The following is a 22,452-nucleotide window of genomic DNA, read 5'->3' on the forward strand; positions in this document are numbered from 1 at the left end:
TGTCGAGCTTATTCTTAAACATATCTACGTTCAATCCTAATATTTTCCTCAGATGAGCCGGCAATGCATTGAATAGACTGCATTATCGATGCTCGTGCATAGTGGATTAATGTCCTGTGTGCTTTCCTTAGTTTTCCCGGTACACTTTTGGGCACTATTAATCTACCTCTGCTTGCCCTTTTTGATATTTTTAGCTCCATGATGTTTCCGGTAATTCTTTCTATCTGTTTCCATGCCTGTACTATTATCATGTAGCATTCTCTTCTCCTTTCTAGAGTATATAAATATAAAAATTGTAGTCTTTCCCAGTAGTCAAGGTCCTTAACTTCTTCTATTCTAGCTGTAAAGGTCCTTTGTATACTAATTGTCCAATATCCATTTGGTAGTATGGGTACCAATCATATTGCAATATTAAAGTGGACTGCATACATACGTTTTATAAAGCATAATCATGTGTTCAGCTTTTCTTGTTTTGAAGCACAGTAACAACATTACCATTTTTGCTTTGCATTTTGCCAATAGTATATTGCTATTTGATCATTGCATAACATGTTCCTATTCAACATCACACCAAGGTCTTCAACTGCTTCCTTACTTGTGATTATCTCATTATTAGGTCCACTATTTACATATAGCATTCCGTTTTTATCTCCATAATTTATAGATTCAAATTTATCAGAGTTAAATATCATCCTATTTACCTCTGCCCATTCATATATTTTGTTTAGGTCTCTTTGTAGCAAATTCCTATCTTCATCACAAGTAATTTCTCTCCTTATTCTTGTGTCATCGACTAAACTACTCACTACCGAGTCATTAACATTACTATGTCTGCTATCATAACAACAAACAGCAATGCAGCTCACACTGTACCTTATGGCACACCAGATATTACCTTAGTTTCATCCGATTTCTCATTGTTTGTTGCAATCACTATCAGTTTTCTGTTTTGTAAAAATTCTTTTATCTATCTTCCTACTTTGTCCCCAATATTGTTTTCTAATTTTCTTCACTAACATATTATGGTCTACCTTGCAAAGTCTAAGGTAACCCACATCTGTTTCTTTTTCGTTTATCATATTTTTATGCATGTTCTCAAAGTGGACTAACAGTTGGGCTTTGTGTACTTTTTCCGGGTACAAAACCATGTTGTCCTATATAGAACAAATTATTTTTCATTAAATGTTTCGTTATATTTCTCTTCATTAATTCCTGGTCATAACTTGTCTAGCCAGCCATGCAGCGTATCTGGAGAAAGACTATTGCAACAGGCTGGATGCCGACACCTTTGTGCTACTCTTAAGGAGATTTGATTCCACACACGGAGCGCCGTCGACCATCCACAGCAGCAATGCTACAACCTTTCAAGCAGCAAGCACGTTCTTGAGGGAGATGTATGATGAATATATCACTCAACATTTCCTCCAGAGAAGGAGGATAAAGTGGATATTCCAGACCTCCAGATCTCCCTGGAAGAGAGGTTTCGTTGAAAGATTGATAGAGGTAGTCAAACGCATGCTTGCGACAACCTTACAACGAACTGTATACAGTGAAGAGCAGTTTCACACCCTCATCATAGAAGCCAAAGTGGTGGTCAATAGCCGCCCTTTAATGTTTGCTCCCGCCAGTGGTTCCCCATGAATAATGTATCAGACATAGACCACTAGGCAACTGCGACACCAATATTTTCACCTAACAGAAATGCTTGAGCATTTAAAGTGCTATTGGAGAGATGGTTACCTGAGGTCACTTCAAGAATGGCACAATTTCCGGGAAGGCCCACCGACTGCACTGTGTGTGGGAGACATTGTGCTGATTAAAGCGGAGCAACAGAAGCGCAGCCAGTGGCCCCTGGGAAGGATTGTTGCAGTATACCCTGATGAGAGAGGGGTAATGAGATCCATAAAGGTGCTCTTCACGGGTGAGGAACACCTTCGAGCTGTAGAACACATCGTCCAATTGGAAGTGCACCCTCGAGACAATGACAAAGAAGCCGAGAGAAAGAACATGGATGGATACAACTCCAAGGGAGATGAGTGGAACCAGGTAGAAAATGCTATAGAAAGTGTGACTCAACAGACAAAGACTCGAGATGAGTGAGCAACAGAGTGTTCGATAAGGATGGAGTGGAACAGTGACCAATTTATAAACCAGACCAAGAAGGAAGGGTGCGATTGAGCAAAGACAGATGACGGAGTGGGTGAAAGACAAAGTAGTGTAGTGGTTGGTATAACCAGTTAGAGGCAAATTGTAAAAGAGTGGGACTTGAGAAGGGATCTGAAGGTGTTAGGGTTATTGATGTTACGCCTCACACGATCGGAAAGGGTGGTCTGCAGACGTTTTCAACAAAATGAATAGTGTGTAATACAAACTGTATTCATCTTATGTCCAATTATAATTTGTGCGCTTCACGTGGTCGAAAGCCACCCAAGATGTGACTCCAAAAAGAGCGTTATGCAAATTGCTTGCAATGACTTGATACGAAGCAAAAGCCCAGATGGGTATGAACGATCACAAACACCGATGTGCCAAGAGAATCTCGTTACAAAGCGAAACGTATCACTTCTTGATTGAGTCAGTATGCTCATTCAAAAAGTATGTGGTATACCTTTTAGTAACACATACGATAATTAGAAGGACTTTCTATAATGAGCCCCAATCTGTTTGCAAATTGCACGGACAGAAACTGTTCGAATGCATTCACCTTCATATTAAAATTGTATTAGTATTGCCTTGACGATTTCACTATGTATACGTATTAATGATTACTTTGATGATTTCACTGCTATGTGTATTATTGATTGCTTTGATGATTTCACTGCTGTGTGATGTTGATTGATGATTGCATTGCTGGATGTGATCAAGAGTTGACATCCTGTATTGCTTTGCATTGTGTAGTGATCATTCAGTAGGGAAAATGTGCATTGTCGTCCAGAGCTAGACTCGTATCGTAGCACTGCAAATGCGTCTAGGCCTCGACAACCCCACCCAGGCCACGAGACCATGCTCCTAGCCTCCCCAATCTGAGCCTCCCATTCTGCTCTGGGGCCCTTCCCTTCTTTTGGGGGGTAGAGGATGTCGTGAAAAATGAGTAAACCATTTTCTTCGACTTAAGTCTGCCTCACGACCACCACAGAATTGCGCAAGAAATCAGTTGGTGGCAAAAACTCAATGGCTCCCTCTTGTGTTAGCATGTTTCCGAGTTGTTTAATGTTTAATCCACGTGAGACCATTGGGATCACTGCAGTGTGAATTGTCATAATGCGATTGTTATTAATACTGAAGAATTGTAGTCAGTATAAGAATCTTGGAAACTCAAAAATTCACTAGCTAGCTGGGGACACGGGATCCTCGTGCTAAAATTTCGCCCTTCCCTTTTGAGAATACTACCAGATTGGATGTGTGAGAATTTGCTCTGAGTTTTGCGCTAAGATTTCTTTCAACACTGTGTGGTAACTTGAGTCCTCTAAATGTTAACGTTATCAGTGACTAGGTATTAGTGTTGGTATGAAATTGTAGTGATCCCAGTTGGTCTGAATGTGTGGAGTACGTGATTTTCTCTGTGATTTGAGGATAAAGTTAGGCTTGTCCATGGCCGTCTAAGTTAGCAGGAAATAGTTGTTTGGAGTGTGTGTAAGGTTGTTAATATCAAGAGAACATGAAATTTGTAAAAACTTTCCTTGTGCCTTATTCACCTGTCCTTGTGCAAGGGCTGGGAACTCTCCCTTCAGGTGGGCCTATACGCCAATGAGATCAAGAGATACCAGAAAACCCTGTCGTTGAACAATTCAGGACACCAGTATATCTCCATAACTATGCCTAGCCTATTACTTTGCTCAGTAGATCTAGGGTACTTATCAGCAGCGGCCTAGACTATGGCAGCTGCGGTTTTTCTATGCAGTTTTACTTACTGTACTTACTGAACAAGAATTTTAAGTAATATTTATTCGGACGACTGTAATTGACCCCCCAGGGTCCAGTACTAAACACGGCGAAATACATTAGACGGCCCAATCCCTAGTGGATGTCGTATCCGCGGTTACGTTCCTTGCAGTCCATGCGGAGTGCTTCAGTAGAAATACTCTTTGCTCCCCAAATTGAATGTTAGCAACATTCAAGGCACAGACTAGGCTAGTAGGCTAATAGCTACAGGGGAAAATCATATTAGGCTACTACTTCCAACTCCAAAATATGATTTTACAGCAAAAATGTACCAAAATCATGCTTACAATAAAGCTTCCCTTACGTAATTACAATCATTACTTAATGAGGTAAGCTGTCATGGTGATGTTAAACACATCATTGTGGGCCTAGGCCTAACTCATTCTTTTGTAAATTCTTCAACCGGCCCCACAAAAAAAACCATTTACTGCTGGCATCCCCCATAACTGTGTGATATACCTATGAAGGGGGTTCAGGCATCTTTAAACTACTTAGCTTGGTAGATCTAGGGTACCTATCCGCGGCGTCCCAGACTACAGCAGTTGCGGTTTTTCTATGCAGTTTTACCGACTGAACAAGAATTTTAAGTAATATTTATTCAGACGACTGTAATTAACCCCCCCCCAGGGGCCAGTACTAAACACTGCGAAATACATTGGACGCCCCAATCACTAGTGGATGTTGTATTTGCGGTTGCGTTTCTTGCAGGGTAATTCTAAAGAATAGTTCCCTATGTACTGCAAGGAACGTAACCACGGGTACAACATCCACTAGGGATTGGGGCATCCAATGTATTTCTCCGTGATTAGTACTGGCCCCTGGGGGTTAATTACAGTCGTCTGAATAAATATTACTTTAAATTCTTGTGCAGTAAGTAAATAACATAGGAAAACGTCAATTGCCATAGTCTAGGCCACCGCGGATTGCTTCTGTAGAAATACCCTTAGCTTAATTGATAGGTACCGAAACAAATATCAGAAACTTCAAACAAAAAAAAATATCTATAAGTAAAGGGACAAGAAAAATGTCTACACAACAAGAATGACAACTAGTAGTATATAGGTACTCTGTTTTTTCCATTTGTCCACCCGCCTGTGGTGTTGGCGTATGGTAACACTACGTACATTTGCAACTGAAAAGGGTTTTAATAATTTACTGTATGCAAATTACACAGTTAATATTTGAAATAGGGTTAGTATTACCTATTGTTGAATGTAAGCTGAATGTAACTATCTAAAGCCTGGGATGCAGTGTTACCATACGCAAACACCACACGCTGGTGGACAGATGGAAAAAAACCGAGTATAGATACCTACCTATGAACTAAAGCAATAGCCTATGTTCAAGAAGGGATTAGCTAAGGAAACTAGGTATTAGTATAAAAGGAACCAAACTAACCTATCGCACCATAGGTAACCTAACCTAGTTAGCTTAGCCTAGTTGACATGACTAAAATGCAGTGGCGACTGAAAGCGGCTGTCTTACCTTTTAGCTCCATCACCAAGAGGTTAGGGTTCAAGAGTCAGGTTTGTCTCCTTCGGAACTCTGCTTATGTTGGCTCTGGGCTCCAGCCGAGTAGGCCCACTTTAGGCCTAGCCCATTTCGATTGGCCTACCAAAGAAACCACTCTACCACTAAGGTAAGGTACCGTGTCCTGAAACCACTCGACCATTAAGTAAGGTACCGTGTCCTGAAACCACTCTACTATTGAGGTAGCTAGCCTAGGTAGTAAGGTAAGGTAAGGTACAGTGTCCTACATCAATGCATCTTCAGTTCTTATTTAATGACTGAGGCACATAGCCTAGCCTGCCCTGTATTCCCTTAGAAGTGGGCTTGAACATATTTTCATAGATGAGATGGCCTAGCTATAGGTAAATTGTTCTTCTTCAGTACTAGTTACCTAGCCTATACGTCTGAAACGCAACAAGATCTTTTCTAGGGCCACATTACAGAAGTCACATTCACACACGATACAATCGCTAACCCACTCCTTTAGACATAAAAAGGAAAATGAGTTTCAATTCAAACCAGTCAGTGGTCACCAGACACCGGTGTGTGTTTAACTCGGAACAAATGGAACAAAATCAACGACGACGGACAACGTCCAATTGACTTGAGGCGACGCACGTCACGCAGCGGATGTCAAATTGTCAAAGTGGAAAGAAATGGCAGTATGGTAGTGGTACTAGTAAGCATGGTTGCAAAATATTTTCTTGTTGGAGATGGCAACCTACGAGCCATTCACGGCTACAGAATGCCAAAGACGCAAAAACATTTTACCATTCAGGTACAAGTCTTTTGCACGCCACAAAATATGGTTTACCTATAGTATAAGCATTTCCAACAAATGTTATGTCAATAACAGAGAGAGAGATAGAGAGAATTTTAATGTCTGTTACATTTGCGACAGACCAAAAATTATTTCAGAAGAAATTACTAGCAGAAATTGACAAAAACTTAAAAAAGAAAATATTCAAATTGCATTGGTCAAAAGGAAAAGACTCACGCCTAAATAATAGCTGACTATTGAGAGATGGTAAGTTAAAACGCAAGTAAGGTCTTATAGCTTTCATAATATTTTCTATCCTACGTCCATACCTGGTGATCACTTTTCTTGGACTTCGGGGTTACTATCTAGTTAAATAACGCCATTCGGAATAAGGTATTGGGGCGTTTCTTGAGCAAATACCATATTAAGAAATCGTAAAGAACAAAAATAATTAAACTTAATCCAAAAATATATTTGAAATAAAAAATACAGTATGATATAGTATTGCAATGCAAACTTGAAGGCACTAAGCAAAATCCTTTGCATACAGAAAAAGAATGTAACAATTACGTTCGGGGTTTCCTCAAATGGCCGAATTCTATACAAATCTTGACAGTTCAAGTATTTCTAAGTGAATGCTGTTATGAAAATTGCAAGAAGAGTAACTGAAGGAAACAAAAATATAACAGGCGACAAGATTCAACGTGCGTTAATCTCGCACCAGTTGTAGGGTACAAGCTATGAGACAGATGCGTACCTATTGTAGTACCTGCAGAACAGAGTTTGGGGGAAAGATTATGGTAAGGTATTAAAAGGGCCCAAAGGGAGTGTCATTTGACTGATAACCTCAGAGAAATATGAGATATATCCTTATGAGAACAAATAACTTACAATTCAAATAGAGGTAAGAAAGTTGCTGAATTGCGGGATCTTACGGGAAAACTATAAGGTTAGCCTTCTGTTGATCTGCCCAGGAGCCATGTTCGTTAGCTCTTTCCAGAACGGTTGTCTCAGGTGAGGATTGTTTATTGATACCAATTAAAACAGCGGCAGTTACAAGATTGATATAAGATATTTAACAGTTATAAAAAGGTCCCAAATAACGAGAATCACGACATGATTAGGTACAATACGAAACTGGACTACAGGCCTCTTTCTGTATGGTTAGGATTAATCACATATTTTTCTTTCATTACAGCTGAATCTCGTGTTCACTCAGCTACTATGGCTTAAAGTTTCCAACACTGATTTTCATTTCAGGTCTCTCTAATGCAGTATTCGTCAATCAACGAGAATGCTAATGGCTATATCCTAATCAGAGAAAAAATACCATTCCTCCTTAATTTATTTTCATTTGATATTGTGAACAGTGTAAATAATTAAAAGCAATCACATATTTTATTACACGTTCATTGATGTACATAAATATGTTCAAATAAGGCTCAAAATATTAGCATATAAATTTGTCTACCTACACAGTACTTATAAATATTCAAGATTATTTAAGAGGAGGAAAACGAAGTGATTATTTCCAGGGCACCCTGTACCCGATACGAGAAATCCGAGTTGCGTGCAGGGCAAATTTGGACCAATCAAATTGCCCGGTGAGTGCTACCTCGTGGAAATCGTGGAAGGTAAAAAGGCGCCGCCCTGAAGACGAGCATCGGTACAGGGCAAAAGGTGCCCTGAACGCAAGATCTTTTTCTAGCATTGCTACACTGCAAAAGGCGCAAAACTGATTTCCAGCATCAACACAGAAAAAAAAAAACTTAGCGCCAAGACTGGTTTCCGCCATCCAACATTAGTAGAGGGCAAAAGGCGCCTTGAACGCAAAACTGTTCAACATTGGTATAAGCCTCCATAAGCCTATACTAGGCAAAAACGCTCTGAACACAAAAGCAGACTGTCCTATGTGAATATCAGTTCTAAATTCGAATTTGTTCACTGATCCCGGTGTAGAGTGTACTACATTATTAATAAAACGCATGCACAACAAATGTACATTAATAAAAAAAATTTCCAGTGTGTCAAGCAAGGGCGCACTGGATGCAAGTTAATTTTCCTTCATCAGCACAGCGGCGCCCTGAACGCAAGAAGGATTTCTAGGATACCGTACAGGGTACCCTGAACGCAAGAAGCATTTCACGAATACGGTACATGGCGTCCTGTACGCAATTCGGATTTTTCATATTCGATACAGGGCGCCCTGGAAATAACCTCGGTCTTAAGAAAATTATTGGCCATCATAAACCACGTGATTTACACAGTTTATCATCTTAGGTTTAAGGAAACATTTTCTATCTCAGCTTCCTTCAGTAGCATTTTCTATATAGAAATCTACAGTGGATAACTAAGCTAAAATAGTTTAAATGTTGTTTCATTAGTTTTTTAAATTAAATAAGTAAATTCACATCACGTAAAAAATATGAATAGTTTGTTAGTTTGCAGCATGATTTAAAAAAAAGTCTGCGTGTGACTGAATGAAACTCGCAAATCTGCACATCAATCTTTCACCTCATTCGTTGAAAAGCCAATTTAAAAAATACATTTCTAAACATCTCTAGAAAGCGTCTTTAGAATGTCCAATCGAAAATAAAATTATCTTAGACTTACATGATAAGTGACATTGAAAGTACAGGTAAGAGAAGCCGAAACTTAGGCAGGTTCGTTTTGCTGCCTTCATTTTTAAAAATTTATATTGATTATAGTGAACCCACTACCTATTTTCAAGACAATACTTTAACACTTTGGGTTAATCGAAATAATACCGGCGCGACGGGTAATTTCATTTGAAATTATAGTTTCTTCTAGCATTTTGGATGCTTATTAACAATTTGCCATCACTTTTGGCGGTCGATCGTAATTAACTTGTAATTTACCTTGGAACGTCCTACGGTACTTTTGTGTTTTTGTCAATAGGTTGTGAAACAAAAATGAAGTGCGTTTATTCTATTTTTGCAATGACATTGGCTGATATACTATTCGTTTAAGTTCCTTGGACCATACTGTAACTTAGTTGACTGTACAACTTTAATTTTCCAGATTATCCTTGAATTTCCAAACTGATCAATGGCCCTAAATTTGGGTACTTTTTCTTCTTGTTAATAATACTATTGATATCACCTGCTGTTTTAACTTTCATCGCATGTGTTTTGTTTTGGGCAAAAGAAATTTATTCTGAAGAATCCAATTAAACTGCATATTAAAAATTAGTCGTACAATATTGACCATGTGTTTAGATCTGAAACGTTTTTTTTCTGTCTTTCTTTCTTTCTTTCCTAGGCTGAAACAGTAATGTTAACAATATTTTGAACGTTATCGGGGCTTCATATGGTCAAGCTGATTAAAGCTGCCAAATGCATCGAATGTTCAGTAGGCTACATAGATATAGAAAGGAGAGATTAGATAGACAAGTGACGATCGCATAGACGTACTAGATATAGAGGAAGAGTAGACAGTCACGAGACTGTCGCTTGCAAGTAGAGCGCCATTGTTAATTCATCAAAATGATAGCGCCAGCAACTGCACCGACCAGCAGGAGCAGAGCCACCTCTGGCACCCAGTGCTGGGCCATCAACTGTTACATACAGAAACAGGATCACAAAAGAACAGGGGATCGCATATCATAAGTATAGGTGACATTTTCATTCATGAAAATCTTAATAACTGTGTTGAAACAGCCTCAAACAAGTAAACTGTTAGAAGATCACGGTCAACACGCCTGCTTTTTGAGCTAATGAAATGATAAATGTTGTGATGTAGTAATGTTACCAATATATATATATATATATATATATATATCTATATATATATATATATATATATATATCTATATATATATATATATATATTTGTGTGTAACCAGTTCCCATTGTAGGTCACTTCAGAAAATTTAAATCACTGCCATATTCATCTTTAACACTTAAACGAGGTTGACCCTTATGCATAGAACTTCCACATCATTGCTGCGTCATACCTAAACAGAAAGTTCATTACTATCACACTAAGGGCACTCTAACGGATAGAAAGGACCCTCCGTTCCAGTATCTATCCAGCACTTTCGAAGTTTAGCTACCTTTACCTTTTTTTATCAGTGCACCGTATCCCCACATCTATAACCAATTATATCATTTTAAGTGTACACATAATCTTATAGTAAGCAAAATTCCTCAAAAAAGCTTCAACATTTTTTTCCCTTTCATTCATAATCACCATGCCCACTTCACCTTTGTGAAAATTTGATTCAGCCTCCTCCTCTCAAAACTTTCATGGGCCTTGCCGCCTTCCCTGCTTCACTTATTTGCGATTTAATTCTCTCACCTTACCATCTTCCATTATGTTTACTAACAAATGCTTACCTTCTTTATCTACTGTCATGTTGTCACTTAATTATATTTGATTAATGTCATTGGTTAAATGTTAAATGTTAAGCATTGTATTATTCTGTTAGCTCTTTTTCCTCCTCTCTAGTGGTTTAATTGTTTAACGTTCTGGCTAACGACTGTTTTGTCTTTTTCCTGTTTTAAGAGTGCGTGGGGCTTTTCTCCCCCCTACGGGTGGCCGAAGGGTAGTGTACTACTCCTGTGGGAGTTGGAGACAGATGTTCTCTGGACCTTCGTCCGGACACTTGATTAACCTGATTTTGCCAATGCTTTTGATTGATTACCGCTTTGAGGATATTTGCACACTGAACATATATTAGATCTACCCTTGCCTGCAGCTTCAGGATTTATGTACTTATCATGGGGACCTCGCTGTCCAATGGTACGGTATTTTTACCCCCTTTATTCGCGACAATTTGATTGGATCACTGCCCGCGTGTTAGTGGAGATATAGCCAGCACTGTGATTGGGCCCTTATCTTCCTGCCACCCTGTGTTAGTCTCCAGACGTGGAGATCTATTGATTTGAGGAGATCACGGGTTTATATTTCAAAGACCACCATAGGTTACTTTAGTGTGTATATGTTAGGATATTCTTTCTTGGTGCCTTTCTCCTTTCTGGAACCCCTCCTTTTTGTGTTGGAGTGTGTTGCATTCTGTTGTTAGTTGGGCGAGTGATTTTTGCCTTGTGTTTAATTAAGGATATTTGGTTTTCATATTACTTGTGTATTTCAAGGTTCAGGTGTTTATATTTCTATCTAGATATTTATGTATCAAATTAGGAAATTTTTCTCGAGTGTTTATTTTCACCTCTTATTTGGATTGGCACATTGGTTTATGGTATTGTGGTACGATTTCACCCATTGTGAATTTCGTATCCTATATATATATATATATAGTGAATACCGGTGCTGACCATGTTGAGTAATTTTGTTGCAAGTGTATGGTGTGGTGGTAAAACAGGCCATCACACTACATTTTCAGTTTTTCCTTTTTGAGGAACTTTTCAAACTCCTGCAGCATTTCAATTCATTATCCCCAGTTAACACATCATTATCTGCAAACATCAGCAAATACCCGCTCGATTCCTTTTTTTTTGTTTTTGTTTTTTTTTTACCCACACCGTTCATCAATGTATCCATAAAGATATTAGACAACCAAAGAGACCTAATACACCATTGTTTTGACTCACTTTTGCACCAAACCAGTCACTTTTTATGAATTTATATTCTAATTTTCTCATGTAAAAGCTTCATTTTCACCAAAAAATCTTTTAATCACCCTCAACAAATTACCTTCTACTACATTTTCTATATAACTTCTGTGTTGTTCTTAGGCTATTGTCTTGATTTTTTTTATTCCTCTAAAAATTTACGCTCAATTCCAGTATGTTCGAACATAAACTTGCATTCTAAATATCAAAATTGTTTAAATATGTTTCCGTTGGTGGAAAGCCAACTCTTCAAATTCTGGTGAGATCCATAAAAAGAATCAAATTAATGTAATAAGTATCTCAACAAGACCTGGGAGCTAAGTATAATTTTATTATAGCTCAAAAGCTTTGAACTCTTAGAAAATAAAACTTATCAAAATTAGCATTATGTTCCAATTATAGAAATGGAGCAATATCAAAGCGAATGATGGTTGTGAATTAAAATTCTTAGAAAGTGTCCTGATTTGAAAGATTTGATAAAGAGTGGATTATCTGAGACTGAAAAATCAGCTAACGGTGGAGTAATATCAGAAACTTAAAATTTCCAAATCAATTAGAGTGGATTATTTCATTTATTAGCCGATAAAATGTCGTATGTCCATCCTAAACTACACCATGCATTGATAAACCTGTTTAATAATTGCGAGTGTTTGACAAACATTTGTGTATTACATTTTACCTCCGAATTTAATTATGTAGCTTTATATTATCTATCATCTTGTGCCTTTTAAGGCACTTAATTGTTATTGCTAATACTTTTCTATAAAACTGAGACTAGGGTAAACTTGATAATCGTGTGATTCAGATAATTTTTAACATCATTTGCGTATTACTCTGTAACTGTTTTGCAAAATATCAGTCAGTTGCCTGGAGGTTTACTTTCTATAAAAAAAAGAAATTGGAGAATTCCATCGGGATCGAGACAATCACTAGACGCTTTTCTTATAAACTAAACTTACACATCATCTGACCGTTATGATTTCGTTTTATTATACATGAACTAGATCCTTATATATCTAACATCTATATAGTAGTTTCCTTTGGTTTCGGTGTCGAAAACTCCACCTCGCAACAACATAGTTGTGCCCTAAATATAACGTTTTCTATGATACTCGAAAAACCAAAACAAAGGTATGATATCAGTTTACGTCATTTTTCCTTAGATAAATTATATTTAAAAATACTAATAAATTTTTTATTCTAAATAAATTAAAAATTTTATGAAATTAGCAATTTTAATCATATTTATATATCTTTTTTTAATGTTACTTCTACAGTGTTACCATGATTCGGCAATCCTCTTTGCGTAGCATGTTAGCGCCTACGCATCCACTGAGAAACCTAGAAACTCCTAAAATCTGTCATAAAGGAATACTAAAAGCTTATAAGAAAAAACTAGTATCCAGTTTGCCGTCTTAACTATTATGTTGCATTCATTCTGGATCCAAATGGTGGCAAATATGGTCAAAATCATTATTATAATTAATTATAAGATATATAATAATATATATATAATATATATAGATATATATATATATATATATATATATATATATATATATGTGTGTGTGTGTGTGTGTGTGTGTATATATATATATATATATATATATATATATATATATATATATATATATATATATATATATATAAGTTCTATTATATTTTCACTGAAAATCAGCATGCAAGTACCGGACACATGAAGGTATTAGCAGCGCGTTTACTCGACAAGAAATAATTAGATTGAAGAATAAAATGCAAGTGCTCAGTGCGGTGAATAGCATCAACCACAATGGATATTAGTATAAGAATATTAGCAGAAACTAAAACTCAAGGAACGAGAAATAAAACTTCTGACAATTGTCCACAGTACTGAAAAAAGTAGAACTTCAGTCATTCCAGATTTTATGCTCTTTCACTATTTCCTCCTCCTAATCATCCTTCAACCTTTCATACTCCAAATGAACTTAGCCGCTAATTCATCTTGGCCGTCTACATTTTGTTTCCATTCTCATTTAGCATCCACACTTCACCTTTATAATGGAACATCAGATCAGCAGTCCTTTCTTATGTTCCAAGTTTTGCCTCCGTCCACACTCCTCTTCCCTTACATAGCCATTGTACAGCTTCTGCTGGCTTCTTAGCTTTCCATGTTCTATAGTTCACCTTTTTCCCTCTCATGCTCCCACTATCTATTGAATACCACCCAAATACAACAAACTTACACACACACACACCCACACACACACACACATATATATATATATATGTATAAAGATATTTGCCACGAAGGAAAAATAAACGAAAGAGTAACTGCGAGACCTTTCGACGTTTCCACGTCCTTTACTGAGCAGAACTGACATTCATGGGACAAAAGACAAAACAAGATGGTTCGTATAACTGACAGATAGGGATTATAAAGAGATTAGTACCTAGAATACGACACACCTGGAAGAGAGTAACCTTCCCAAGCAAGCATAAACAATGCTTGTGCTTGTTTATGCTTGTTTGGGAAGGTTACTCTCTTCCAGGTGTGTCGGATTCTAGGTACTAATCTCTTTATAATCCCTATCTGTCAGTTATACGAATCTTCTTGTTTTGTCTTTTGTCCCATGTATGTCAGTTCTGCTCAGTAAAGGACGTGGAAACGTCGAAAGGTCTCGCAGTTACTCTTTCGTTTATTTTTCCTTCATGGCATAGCTATATCTTTATTTATGGATTTATCACGTTCCTAACTTTCGTGATTCAGTATACATATATATATATATATATATATATATATATATATATATTATATATTAGGGATATTTGATATGCCTTAATATATATATTAGGCATATCAAATATGCCTAATATATATATATATATGTATATATAATATATGTATATATATATAATATATATATATATATATATATATTATATATATATATATATAGTGTGTGTGTGTGTGTATATATATATATATATATATATATATATATATATATATATATGTGGTGTGTGTGTGTGTGTGTGTGTGTGCGTGGTGTGTGTATTAAGTACCAATACCTAACTTGCTGCGAACACATTTACAGTTTACCTATATACCAACTGGTATAATTACTTGATTCTCTTACACAATTCTTGTATGATAACCCCTTGATTGCCAAACATTCATCCTTGTGAACCAAACAAAAACTTCTTTCAGTTTTCTTCTGAAGATTGAAAAAGAAACCCACAAAATCACTGTGTATAACGTGTTTACTTATAAGTATTTACATTCTATTTTACTCATCACTCGATTACTTTCAGGCCCTATCTGTGGCCCTTTTTCAAGAGATGCGTAGGTTGTCAGCCTGGGTCAAGGCCCAGCTGACACCTTACGCATCTCTTGAAAAAGGGCCACAGATAGGGCCTGAAAGTACTCGAGTGATGAGTAAAATAAAATGTAAATACTTATAAGTAAACACGTTATACACGGTGATTTTGTGGGTTTCTTTTTCAATTAATCCTTGTCTAAACATATTCATGTCTCTGGTGCTAAATCAAATTCCTGCTAGGCACTTTCCTTGCTAAACTAGGTGATATGTATCTGTAATTTTTTCTCTCTCTTCGGTATCAATTCCTTTGATATCAAGGAACAATATTTTTCCTCGCAGCCATGTCTGTGAAACTTTTCTCACATCCAGACCAGCGATACAATACCCAGTTCCACTAAGTCACTCAGTCAAAATATTTGACCTTTTAACTGCCCTTTCACATTCTCAGTTGTCGGTTCCTCAATCATTTCCATATTCACCATTACCTCTTCCACTCTCTTACCTTCTAAGTCTCCCTTTCGTATTTCCAGCGCATTAATTCAAAGACTCCTTTGGTACAGGACAGCATTTCTTCTACATTAATTATTCTACTAAATGCTTTTGTTTTAGGATCAGCACTCAAACGCATATATATATATAATATATATATATATATATATATATATATATGATATATATATATATAAAGTGTGTGTGTGTCTTTTATTATTTATTTCTTTTGTGATCCGATTGTTATTTTGTTCACTTGTTTCCCGTTCTCTAAAATGCTGTATCTATTTCTGGTGATTCGAATTATATATATATATTATATATATATATATATATAGATATATATATATATATAATATATATATATATATATATATATATATTGTGTGTGTGCGTGTTATGCAATTCATATCGGGACATAACAATAACAGGAGCAGTTTTTATAGCTACAAGCAAACCAAGTTTAAATACCCATTCGGAAGGTGCCACGCTATTGTCCGCTCAGCCGAGAAGAGGGATCCAGGGTCAAGGCTAACAACGTCGAGTAGAGCACCGCCAGAGCACCATACATGAAGAAATCAATAACTTTAATAGAAAATATAAGATGTAGAAATAGAATGTTGAACCACTATTGCAACGTAGTTTAACCATGGAATAACATATTATGTAAATATTATGCAAACAACTAATCATCCCATTGTAAATTGTAAACCAAACACTGTAAACAAGAGATATGGGAACCATTCCCCGCAATCCAATCCTGCAGGTATAAACAGAGTGGAGGAAGCCTCTATGCATCCAGCAAGAGCCCGTGCCGTCATCGCACTGTCTTAATCTTCAACTACAACAGCTTTTTGTATTAGTTCTTGCTTGAAAACGCCCGAGATACAGATAAATGGACCATAGCAATGAATAAAAAAACACACCATGACTCTGTGTACTTACCCCGAAGTTTGGAAGAATCATTAAAACAAGGAAATATGAAAAAGTCTGCATCAAAGATAATGCCAAAAAGGCTATTCGGCCTATAATAGAATAATATATTCATATAATATATATATAATTTATATATATAATATATATATAGATATATATATATATATTTCTTGTTTTTTTTTTTTTGCTAAAGTACTGATGAAGGCGACGTCGTCTTGTAAGTCAATAGTACCTTCCGGATTATGTCTTCTACCTGTTGATTTATGAGCACGAAATAGGGAGAATGGTTCTACTATTTAGCAATAATTACATCTTTTGTACACTTCCTTTTGAAAAAACCTGGACCATTTTAAGTGGTGAATTTGGTTGTCTATATTCAATGTTTGGTAAATAACAGCTTACAATATTCTTTATATACGAGGAAACAAACACATTCGAAAAAAATATCAATAAATAGGTAGTGTTGTGGAGCGCTAAGCGCTCGCCTCAATTTATCGTCAGCGAAAACGGGTCTGGCAACAGTGCTAGTCTGAGATCGTCCATGTTGGTTTGCGAGAGAACCCGCCCAGTGGAAATCTGTAGTTTGTGGGAAGCAAGTGACGGGAGGTTGCCATTTCAGGGTTGTGCAAGTGATTAATTTAGTTTTTAAACAGCAGTTCATTGAAAGTTCCGGATTATGCAGGCCATCAAATGCGTCGTCGTCGGCGACGGGTAAGTTTGGAGATCACCTGTCATTAGTTTAAGCTATTGGTCTCCTCCTCCCTCCCCTCCTCAAACCTCCCCGAAGAGGGAGTTAGCCTGACAGTGGGTTCGCCTCGGACTTTTAAGATGCTTCTATACGTATTATTCCATCGAAAATTAACGCTTGTGGGTCATTTCCAAAGTTAGTTGTTAGATAGTAAGGAAACAGGCATACTTGAAACGGCGATAAACTTCTTCAAAGAACGAGACACAGGAAGGACATCCTGTGGCTTGGGGGTCATAGGATGGATAGGATAGGCTCCGTCGAGAAACTAGTATGAGAAAGGTGTAGCCAATGCCTCCGTACTTATGTGATTTAGACAGGTATCCAGAGTCATTTTAGTAGCCTTTAATAAAGTGCAATTGTGGTAGCTCAGAGCAGCTTTGGCTTTGCTGGGCCTCCATACCACCTAGCTACTATTTAAGCTAGGTTAAGTAGACTTACCTAATTATATCCATTTTAGGATCCCTAAGTTTTTTTTCACTCCGTATATTTTTGGTACTTCTACAGAAGCAGTCCGCACGGACTGCAAGGAACGTAACCGCGGATACGACATCCACTAGGGATTGGGGCGTCCAATGTATTTCGTCGTGTTTAGTACTGGCCCCTGGGGGTTAATTACAGTCGTCCGAATAAATATTACTTAAAATTCTTGTTCAGTAGGTAAAACTGCATAGAAAACCTGCAACTGCCATAGTCTAGGCCACCACGAATAAGTACCCTAGATCTACCATATTTGAAAAAAAATTCCAGGTACCTAAGCAAAGAAAATACTAGGGTAAAAAACCGCATGGTACAGGGGTGGACCATGTACGATCAATGTGTACAACCCCCAAAAAAGTACATTATAATGCGTCCTGACATCGGAGATGGGCATCAGACGCAACTTGGTGTTGGTGAGAAACGGAGCTAAAGACCTCTACTCTGGTGTCAGGACGCGTTATAATGTACTTTTCTTGGGGTTGTACAGATTGATCGTACATGGTCCACCCCTGTACCATGCGGTTTTTTACCCTAGTATTAGCTAGCTGGAAAAAGTAAATTTCCAAGGGAATAGGCCCGATGTCCCACTAGGTATTGCTTAGACCTACCAAAGTTTCAAGGTAATACCTAGTACTAGCACTGGGTAGGGTAGTGCAGTTTAAAAAGGTAGTTTCCTTTTAATTTACTATTAGGCATTAGCCTAGATAAATTTTCAATGCTTCAACCGAGCGTATATTGACATTCAGGCTATGTCTAGGGCTCTAGGCTACAGGCAAGGTTAACTAGATTACCCAATCTCTCATTCAGTAGCCAGCCTCAGGACATACTGGAATTTTCAACTTACTTATTAGCCTGTTACCTTTTCATCCTTTTTATTTCTGTAGATCTAGGTAATAACACTGTGTTGGGTGTTTCTTTGGAAGTTGCAGTTTCCTACGGTATTTGGGTTGCTTATTAAGAATTTACTGTTATTTTTGGGAGGTTGACTGAAATTGACGCCCTGGGGCTAGTACTAAACATGGTGAAATACATTTAATGCCCCAATCCTTATAGGATTTCGTGTTCGCGGGAATGTTACTTGCAGTCCGTGCGGAGCTAGTGCCTAGAATTACCTTTATTTCTAATTAACCACAAAGTGTATGGGATCTTTCCTAGATAACTACCCCTCAAGGGTTTTCAGGGTCATTATCTAGGACTGTTATTTCTTGGAGGGCATTATGGTAAGCAAAGGTGAAAACATACTGGGTTAAAACCCTTGGGGGTCACTATCTAGGAAAGATCCTGTACATGTATTCTAATTACCTGACAGCATATCAGGCTAGTGTAAATAGTAATCTCACAACAGGTTACAAATTATCATACTTCGTTTTCTGAGGTACATGGGAACTTGCTAATGTTTAGTGACTGGAAGGATCAACAGGATTGATGAGGTATAATTTTAAAGGCATTATTTACAACTACTATCCGACTTTCAACCTGCTCGACATACGACCGCTCGTACTTACAACCTTACTTCAGACAGTTGACCATTGAGTTACTTGGCACTGGGCCATCTCATGAGAACTCTCATCACTCAGGCAGCATCAGTTTGAGTTACCCTGCCCTATCTGCAGCATCATTTGGTATTAACTGTACTGTAGACTGAATTGCAAACCAATTTACGTAAGAATCGACTTCTGACATGCATGCAAGAACCTAACCCCATTGTAACTCAATGCCTGATGGTACGTAATATATACTATTACATAAATGATTAAAATGTATTAGTAGCAGTACATTATGGTAAAAAGATTGAAATAATGATTGTACTTTACATTACAGTACTAAGTAGGCACTTATATAGCAAAGGTTTGATAGTATAGCCTACCCAGTATGTTGGCCACTTTCTAAGGTTCGACTTACATCCATTGCGACTTACAACCAGTGGGTTGGAACCAAACTTGGTTGTAAGTAGGATAGTACCTGTATATGTTAAAACTAACAGAATTTGTACATTACTGGTAGTATTTCATTTACATGGAGTCATATCTTTAAGGTTGGTTATGGACATTTGATATATTGCAAATTTAGGAAAATCATAATGTTAAAATTGCGAACTTAAGAACACATGCATAAATAAGATGGTCTTCTCCTCTGTTAAGAGTCACCAAGCTCATTCACTTTGCAGTTTTCTTTGACCTGACATTTTTGACATTTTTTGGTCTTGAAAATTAGGCTACTGTAATTTTGTAGGCTTCATTTCTTGAAGCCAAAACTAATAAATTCAACTTGTTCCTCCTCAGTTTTTTTTTTGCCATGTCACATTACAATTTGAAATTTTGATACCTATAGTTCCAGTTCATTGTATCCCTGCCTAACCTATAACAGTTTTGTCAAATAATGCTCTTTACATTTGCTTTATTAAATAGTTCTTCAATTTATTGTTAATTTTAAAATGAACCTTTTTCTAAGTATAAATTAAGATCATACAGTTAACATTCATAATTGACACTGAACTATTAAATCATTGGGATTTAAAGCATTTTTAATGGATTACCTTATAATACAATGAGCTGCACTAATTTAATGTGAATTTCTTTGTGTTTTTCCCTCCAGGTGCCTTAAATTTGCACTTGACACATTTACATGAAATTTTTTTTCATGGAAACAAAAATCTGTCATTCTTGAAAGCAATCTCTCATGACCTTGATTTTATAGAAAGGGGGTTGATAAGTCCCAGCACATTCTCTGTCAAAGCACAGTCCAGAAGAATACCCACCACTTTAGTTTTTATCCTTACTAATACCATATTTTTTTCATATCGTCACAGCATGAGTTTGTCTTGTCGGTGCTCAGTGTAGTTGGGAATTTGAGCTTCTATTTAGAAATATAATTTCTTCCTTTTCTTTACTGTTTAAAACTTATATCATGAACACATTCTCTAGGTCACTAAAAATGACTTTGACATTATTAACGCAGTTATATAGCTGATTCCTGGTTTTTGTTGTTTGTAATCAATGCATGGGTAGACTTTTGTTCAGTGATTTATTACTAGCACAGAAAAAAACGTATTGAGTAATGAGTATGGCTTGCCTGCCTTTACTTTGATTAACAATTAGGCTTAGTACATGACAAATGATGGAAAAATAAAAGCGGATGATAAAGTTAGATGGACGAGGAGACCTGCTTATTGTTAGTTTTTAGAGAATAATTTTTATTAAAAAATTTTCCTACAACAGTATTGTGATTACTGTAAAAGATTGTTCATAAATAACAAAGAATATTCATGTAGATGAAAAATACCCTCAGTAATTTGACAGAGTTGTCAAGGTTGCCCTTTTTTTTGTCTAAAACATATACATATGGAATTAATCTTACCTACTGTTGAAGCTAGCTTTATCTTTGCACCATTTGGTGTGAAGTTAAAGCTAACTTTAATAAAAGGAAAGTATCCAAATAATTTTATCGTGAAAATTATAATTTTCCCTCCCACATTTCATCAATCAATCACTTAGCAAACCACATTCTAATTGACCTGAGCAGCATGTGTACAGTGCTCAGTAAGTTCATCTAGCTGGGCAGAGGTGTTTTTTCTCCTTCCATCCAGGCAGTGAATTTTTGCTCCACATATCCATTTGCACACTGGATGCTTTTGCCATTTAATGCTGTAAGTTGGTGCTTTACTACCCTAATACAATTCAACTTGTATTTTAATATTTTACTTACATTTTTATTTATTAATAAATTTGTTAATTTATTTGTTTTTTAATAACGGATCTCTTTCTGTATTTCTCGTTAATTTGTTAATTCTTTCAAATTAACACGATATTCTTTGGAAGCTTGAATGACAAGTCAGTGGCCCCTGTGGTCTTGTTTCATAGGAAGAGGGCTCATTTTCTGAATAACAACAACAACAATAACCACTTGTTCGCACTGAAAAAGGTGCAGTCTGATGCACAGTAACTACAGGAGGTACGTTCCGGATGGCCATTCGTATCTTGAATTCTTTGTAAGTTTGTTTTTAATATGTAGTAGTGCATAATTCGTATTGATGTTTACATTCCTGAGTTAACTCGGGAGTCATAGATTATACTATTTTCACTGTATTTTAAAGTCTTGCAGTATTACAGAGAATTACTTTAGATGTTAGAAAGGTAAAAAAATGAAAATAAAATTTAGATTCATGCAACATTCAAAATTTGTAACTTTTTCATGCTTTGAAAGTTATGAAATTGGAGATAATTTCACAGGGAGAGTGTCTGACATTGGACGTTCTCAAAGTAAACGATGCATACCTCCATCTATTGACAAAAATACATAGGTACTAGCAAATGTTTCCTAAGGGGGAGAGAAAATGCAGAAAAAGGAGATTCTTCAAAAAAAGTTTAATTGGGAAGATTAAAATAAGTAGGCATATTTTACGAGCAAGAACAAGTATTCTTATGATTGTAAGAAGGGTACATGGTAGTTAATCACAAAAATACTCAGGATAATCAGGGTGGGGTCATTAGCGGAATAGGTGTGTAGAGCAAAACATGAACTTACAGGTGGCAAAGGGAGCACTCTAAACACTTTCAACTTGTGACCCTGTCTGTTTGTATCATGAATGTTTGTAAGTAGGATGGTACCTAGTGTGGATATGGGAAGTGCAGCTGACAAAGGAATTAATGTAGTATTTATTTGATGTTGGAGTTTTTAGTATTTGCCACTGCTGTTACT

The 22,452-nt window shown here is 36.7% G+C and overlaps 1 protein-coding gene and 1 long non-coding RNA gene across 2 annotated transcripts in view; one reads left to right on the forward strand and one right to left on the reverse strand.

The window, feature by feature from the left end:
- Positions 1–6,127, reverse strand: part of LOC135225459 (uncharacterized) — a 123,905-nt gene extending 117,778 nt beyond the window's left edge. Inside the window, exon 1 of the long non-coding RNA XR_010316974.1 lies at positions 5,428–6,127. This is a non-coding gene — a long non-coding RNA (uncharacterized LOC135225459). The remainder of the gene's footprint in view (positions 1–5,427) is intronic.
- A 10,926-nt stretch (positions 6,128–17,053) lies between these two features.
- LOC135225756 (ras-related C3 botulinum toxin substrate 1) overlaps positions 17,054–22,452 on the forward strand; it is a 266,130-nt gene continuing 260,731 nt past the window's right edge. The window contains exon 1 of the mRNA XM_064265201.1: positions 17,054–17,240. Coding sequence (XP_064121271.1) covers positions 17,206–17,240 — 35 coding nt within the window. The 5' untranslated portion in view covers positions 17,054–17,205. The remainder of the gene's footprint in view (positions 17,241–22,452) is intronic.

This window comes from Macrobrachium nipponense, chromosome 13, assembly GCF_015104395.2.
Source record: "Macrobrachium nipponense isolate FS-2020 chromosome 13, ASM1510439v2, whole genome shotgun sequence".
In the NCBI taxonomy this organism is placed as follows: domain Eukaryota; kingdom Metazoa; phylum Arthropoda; class Malacostraca; order Decapoda; family Palaemonidae; genus Macrobrachium; species Macrobrachium nipponense.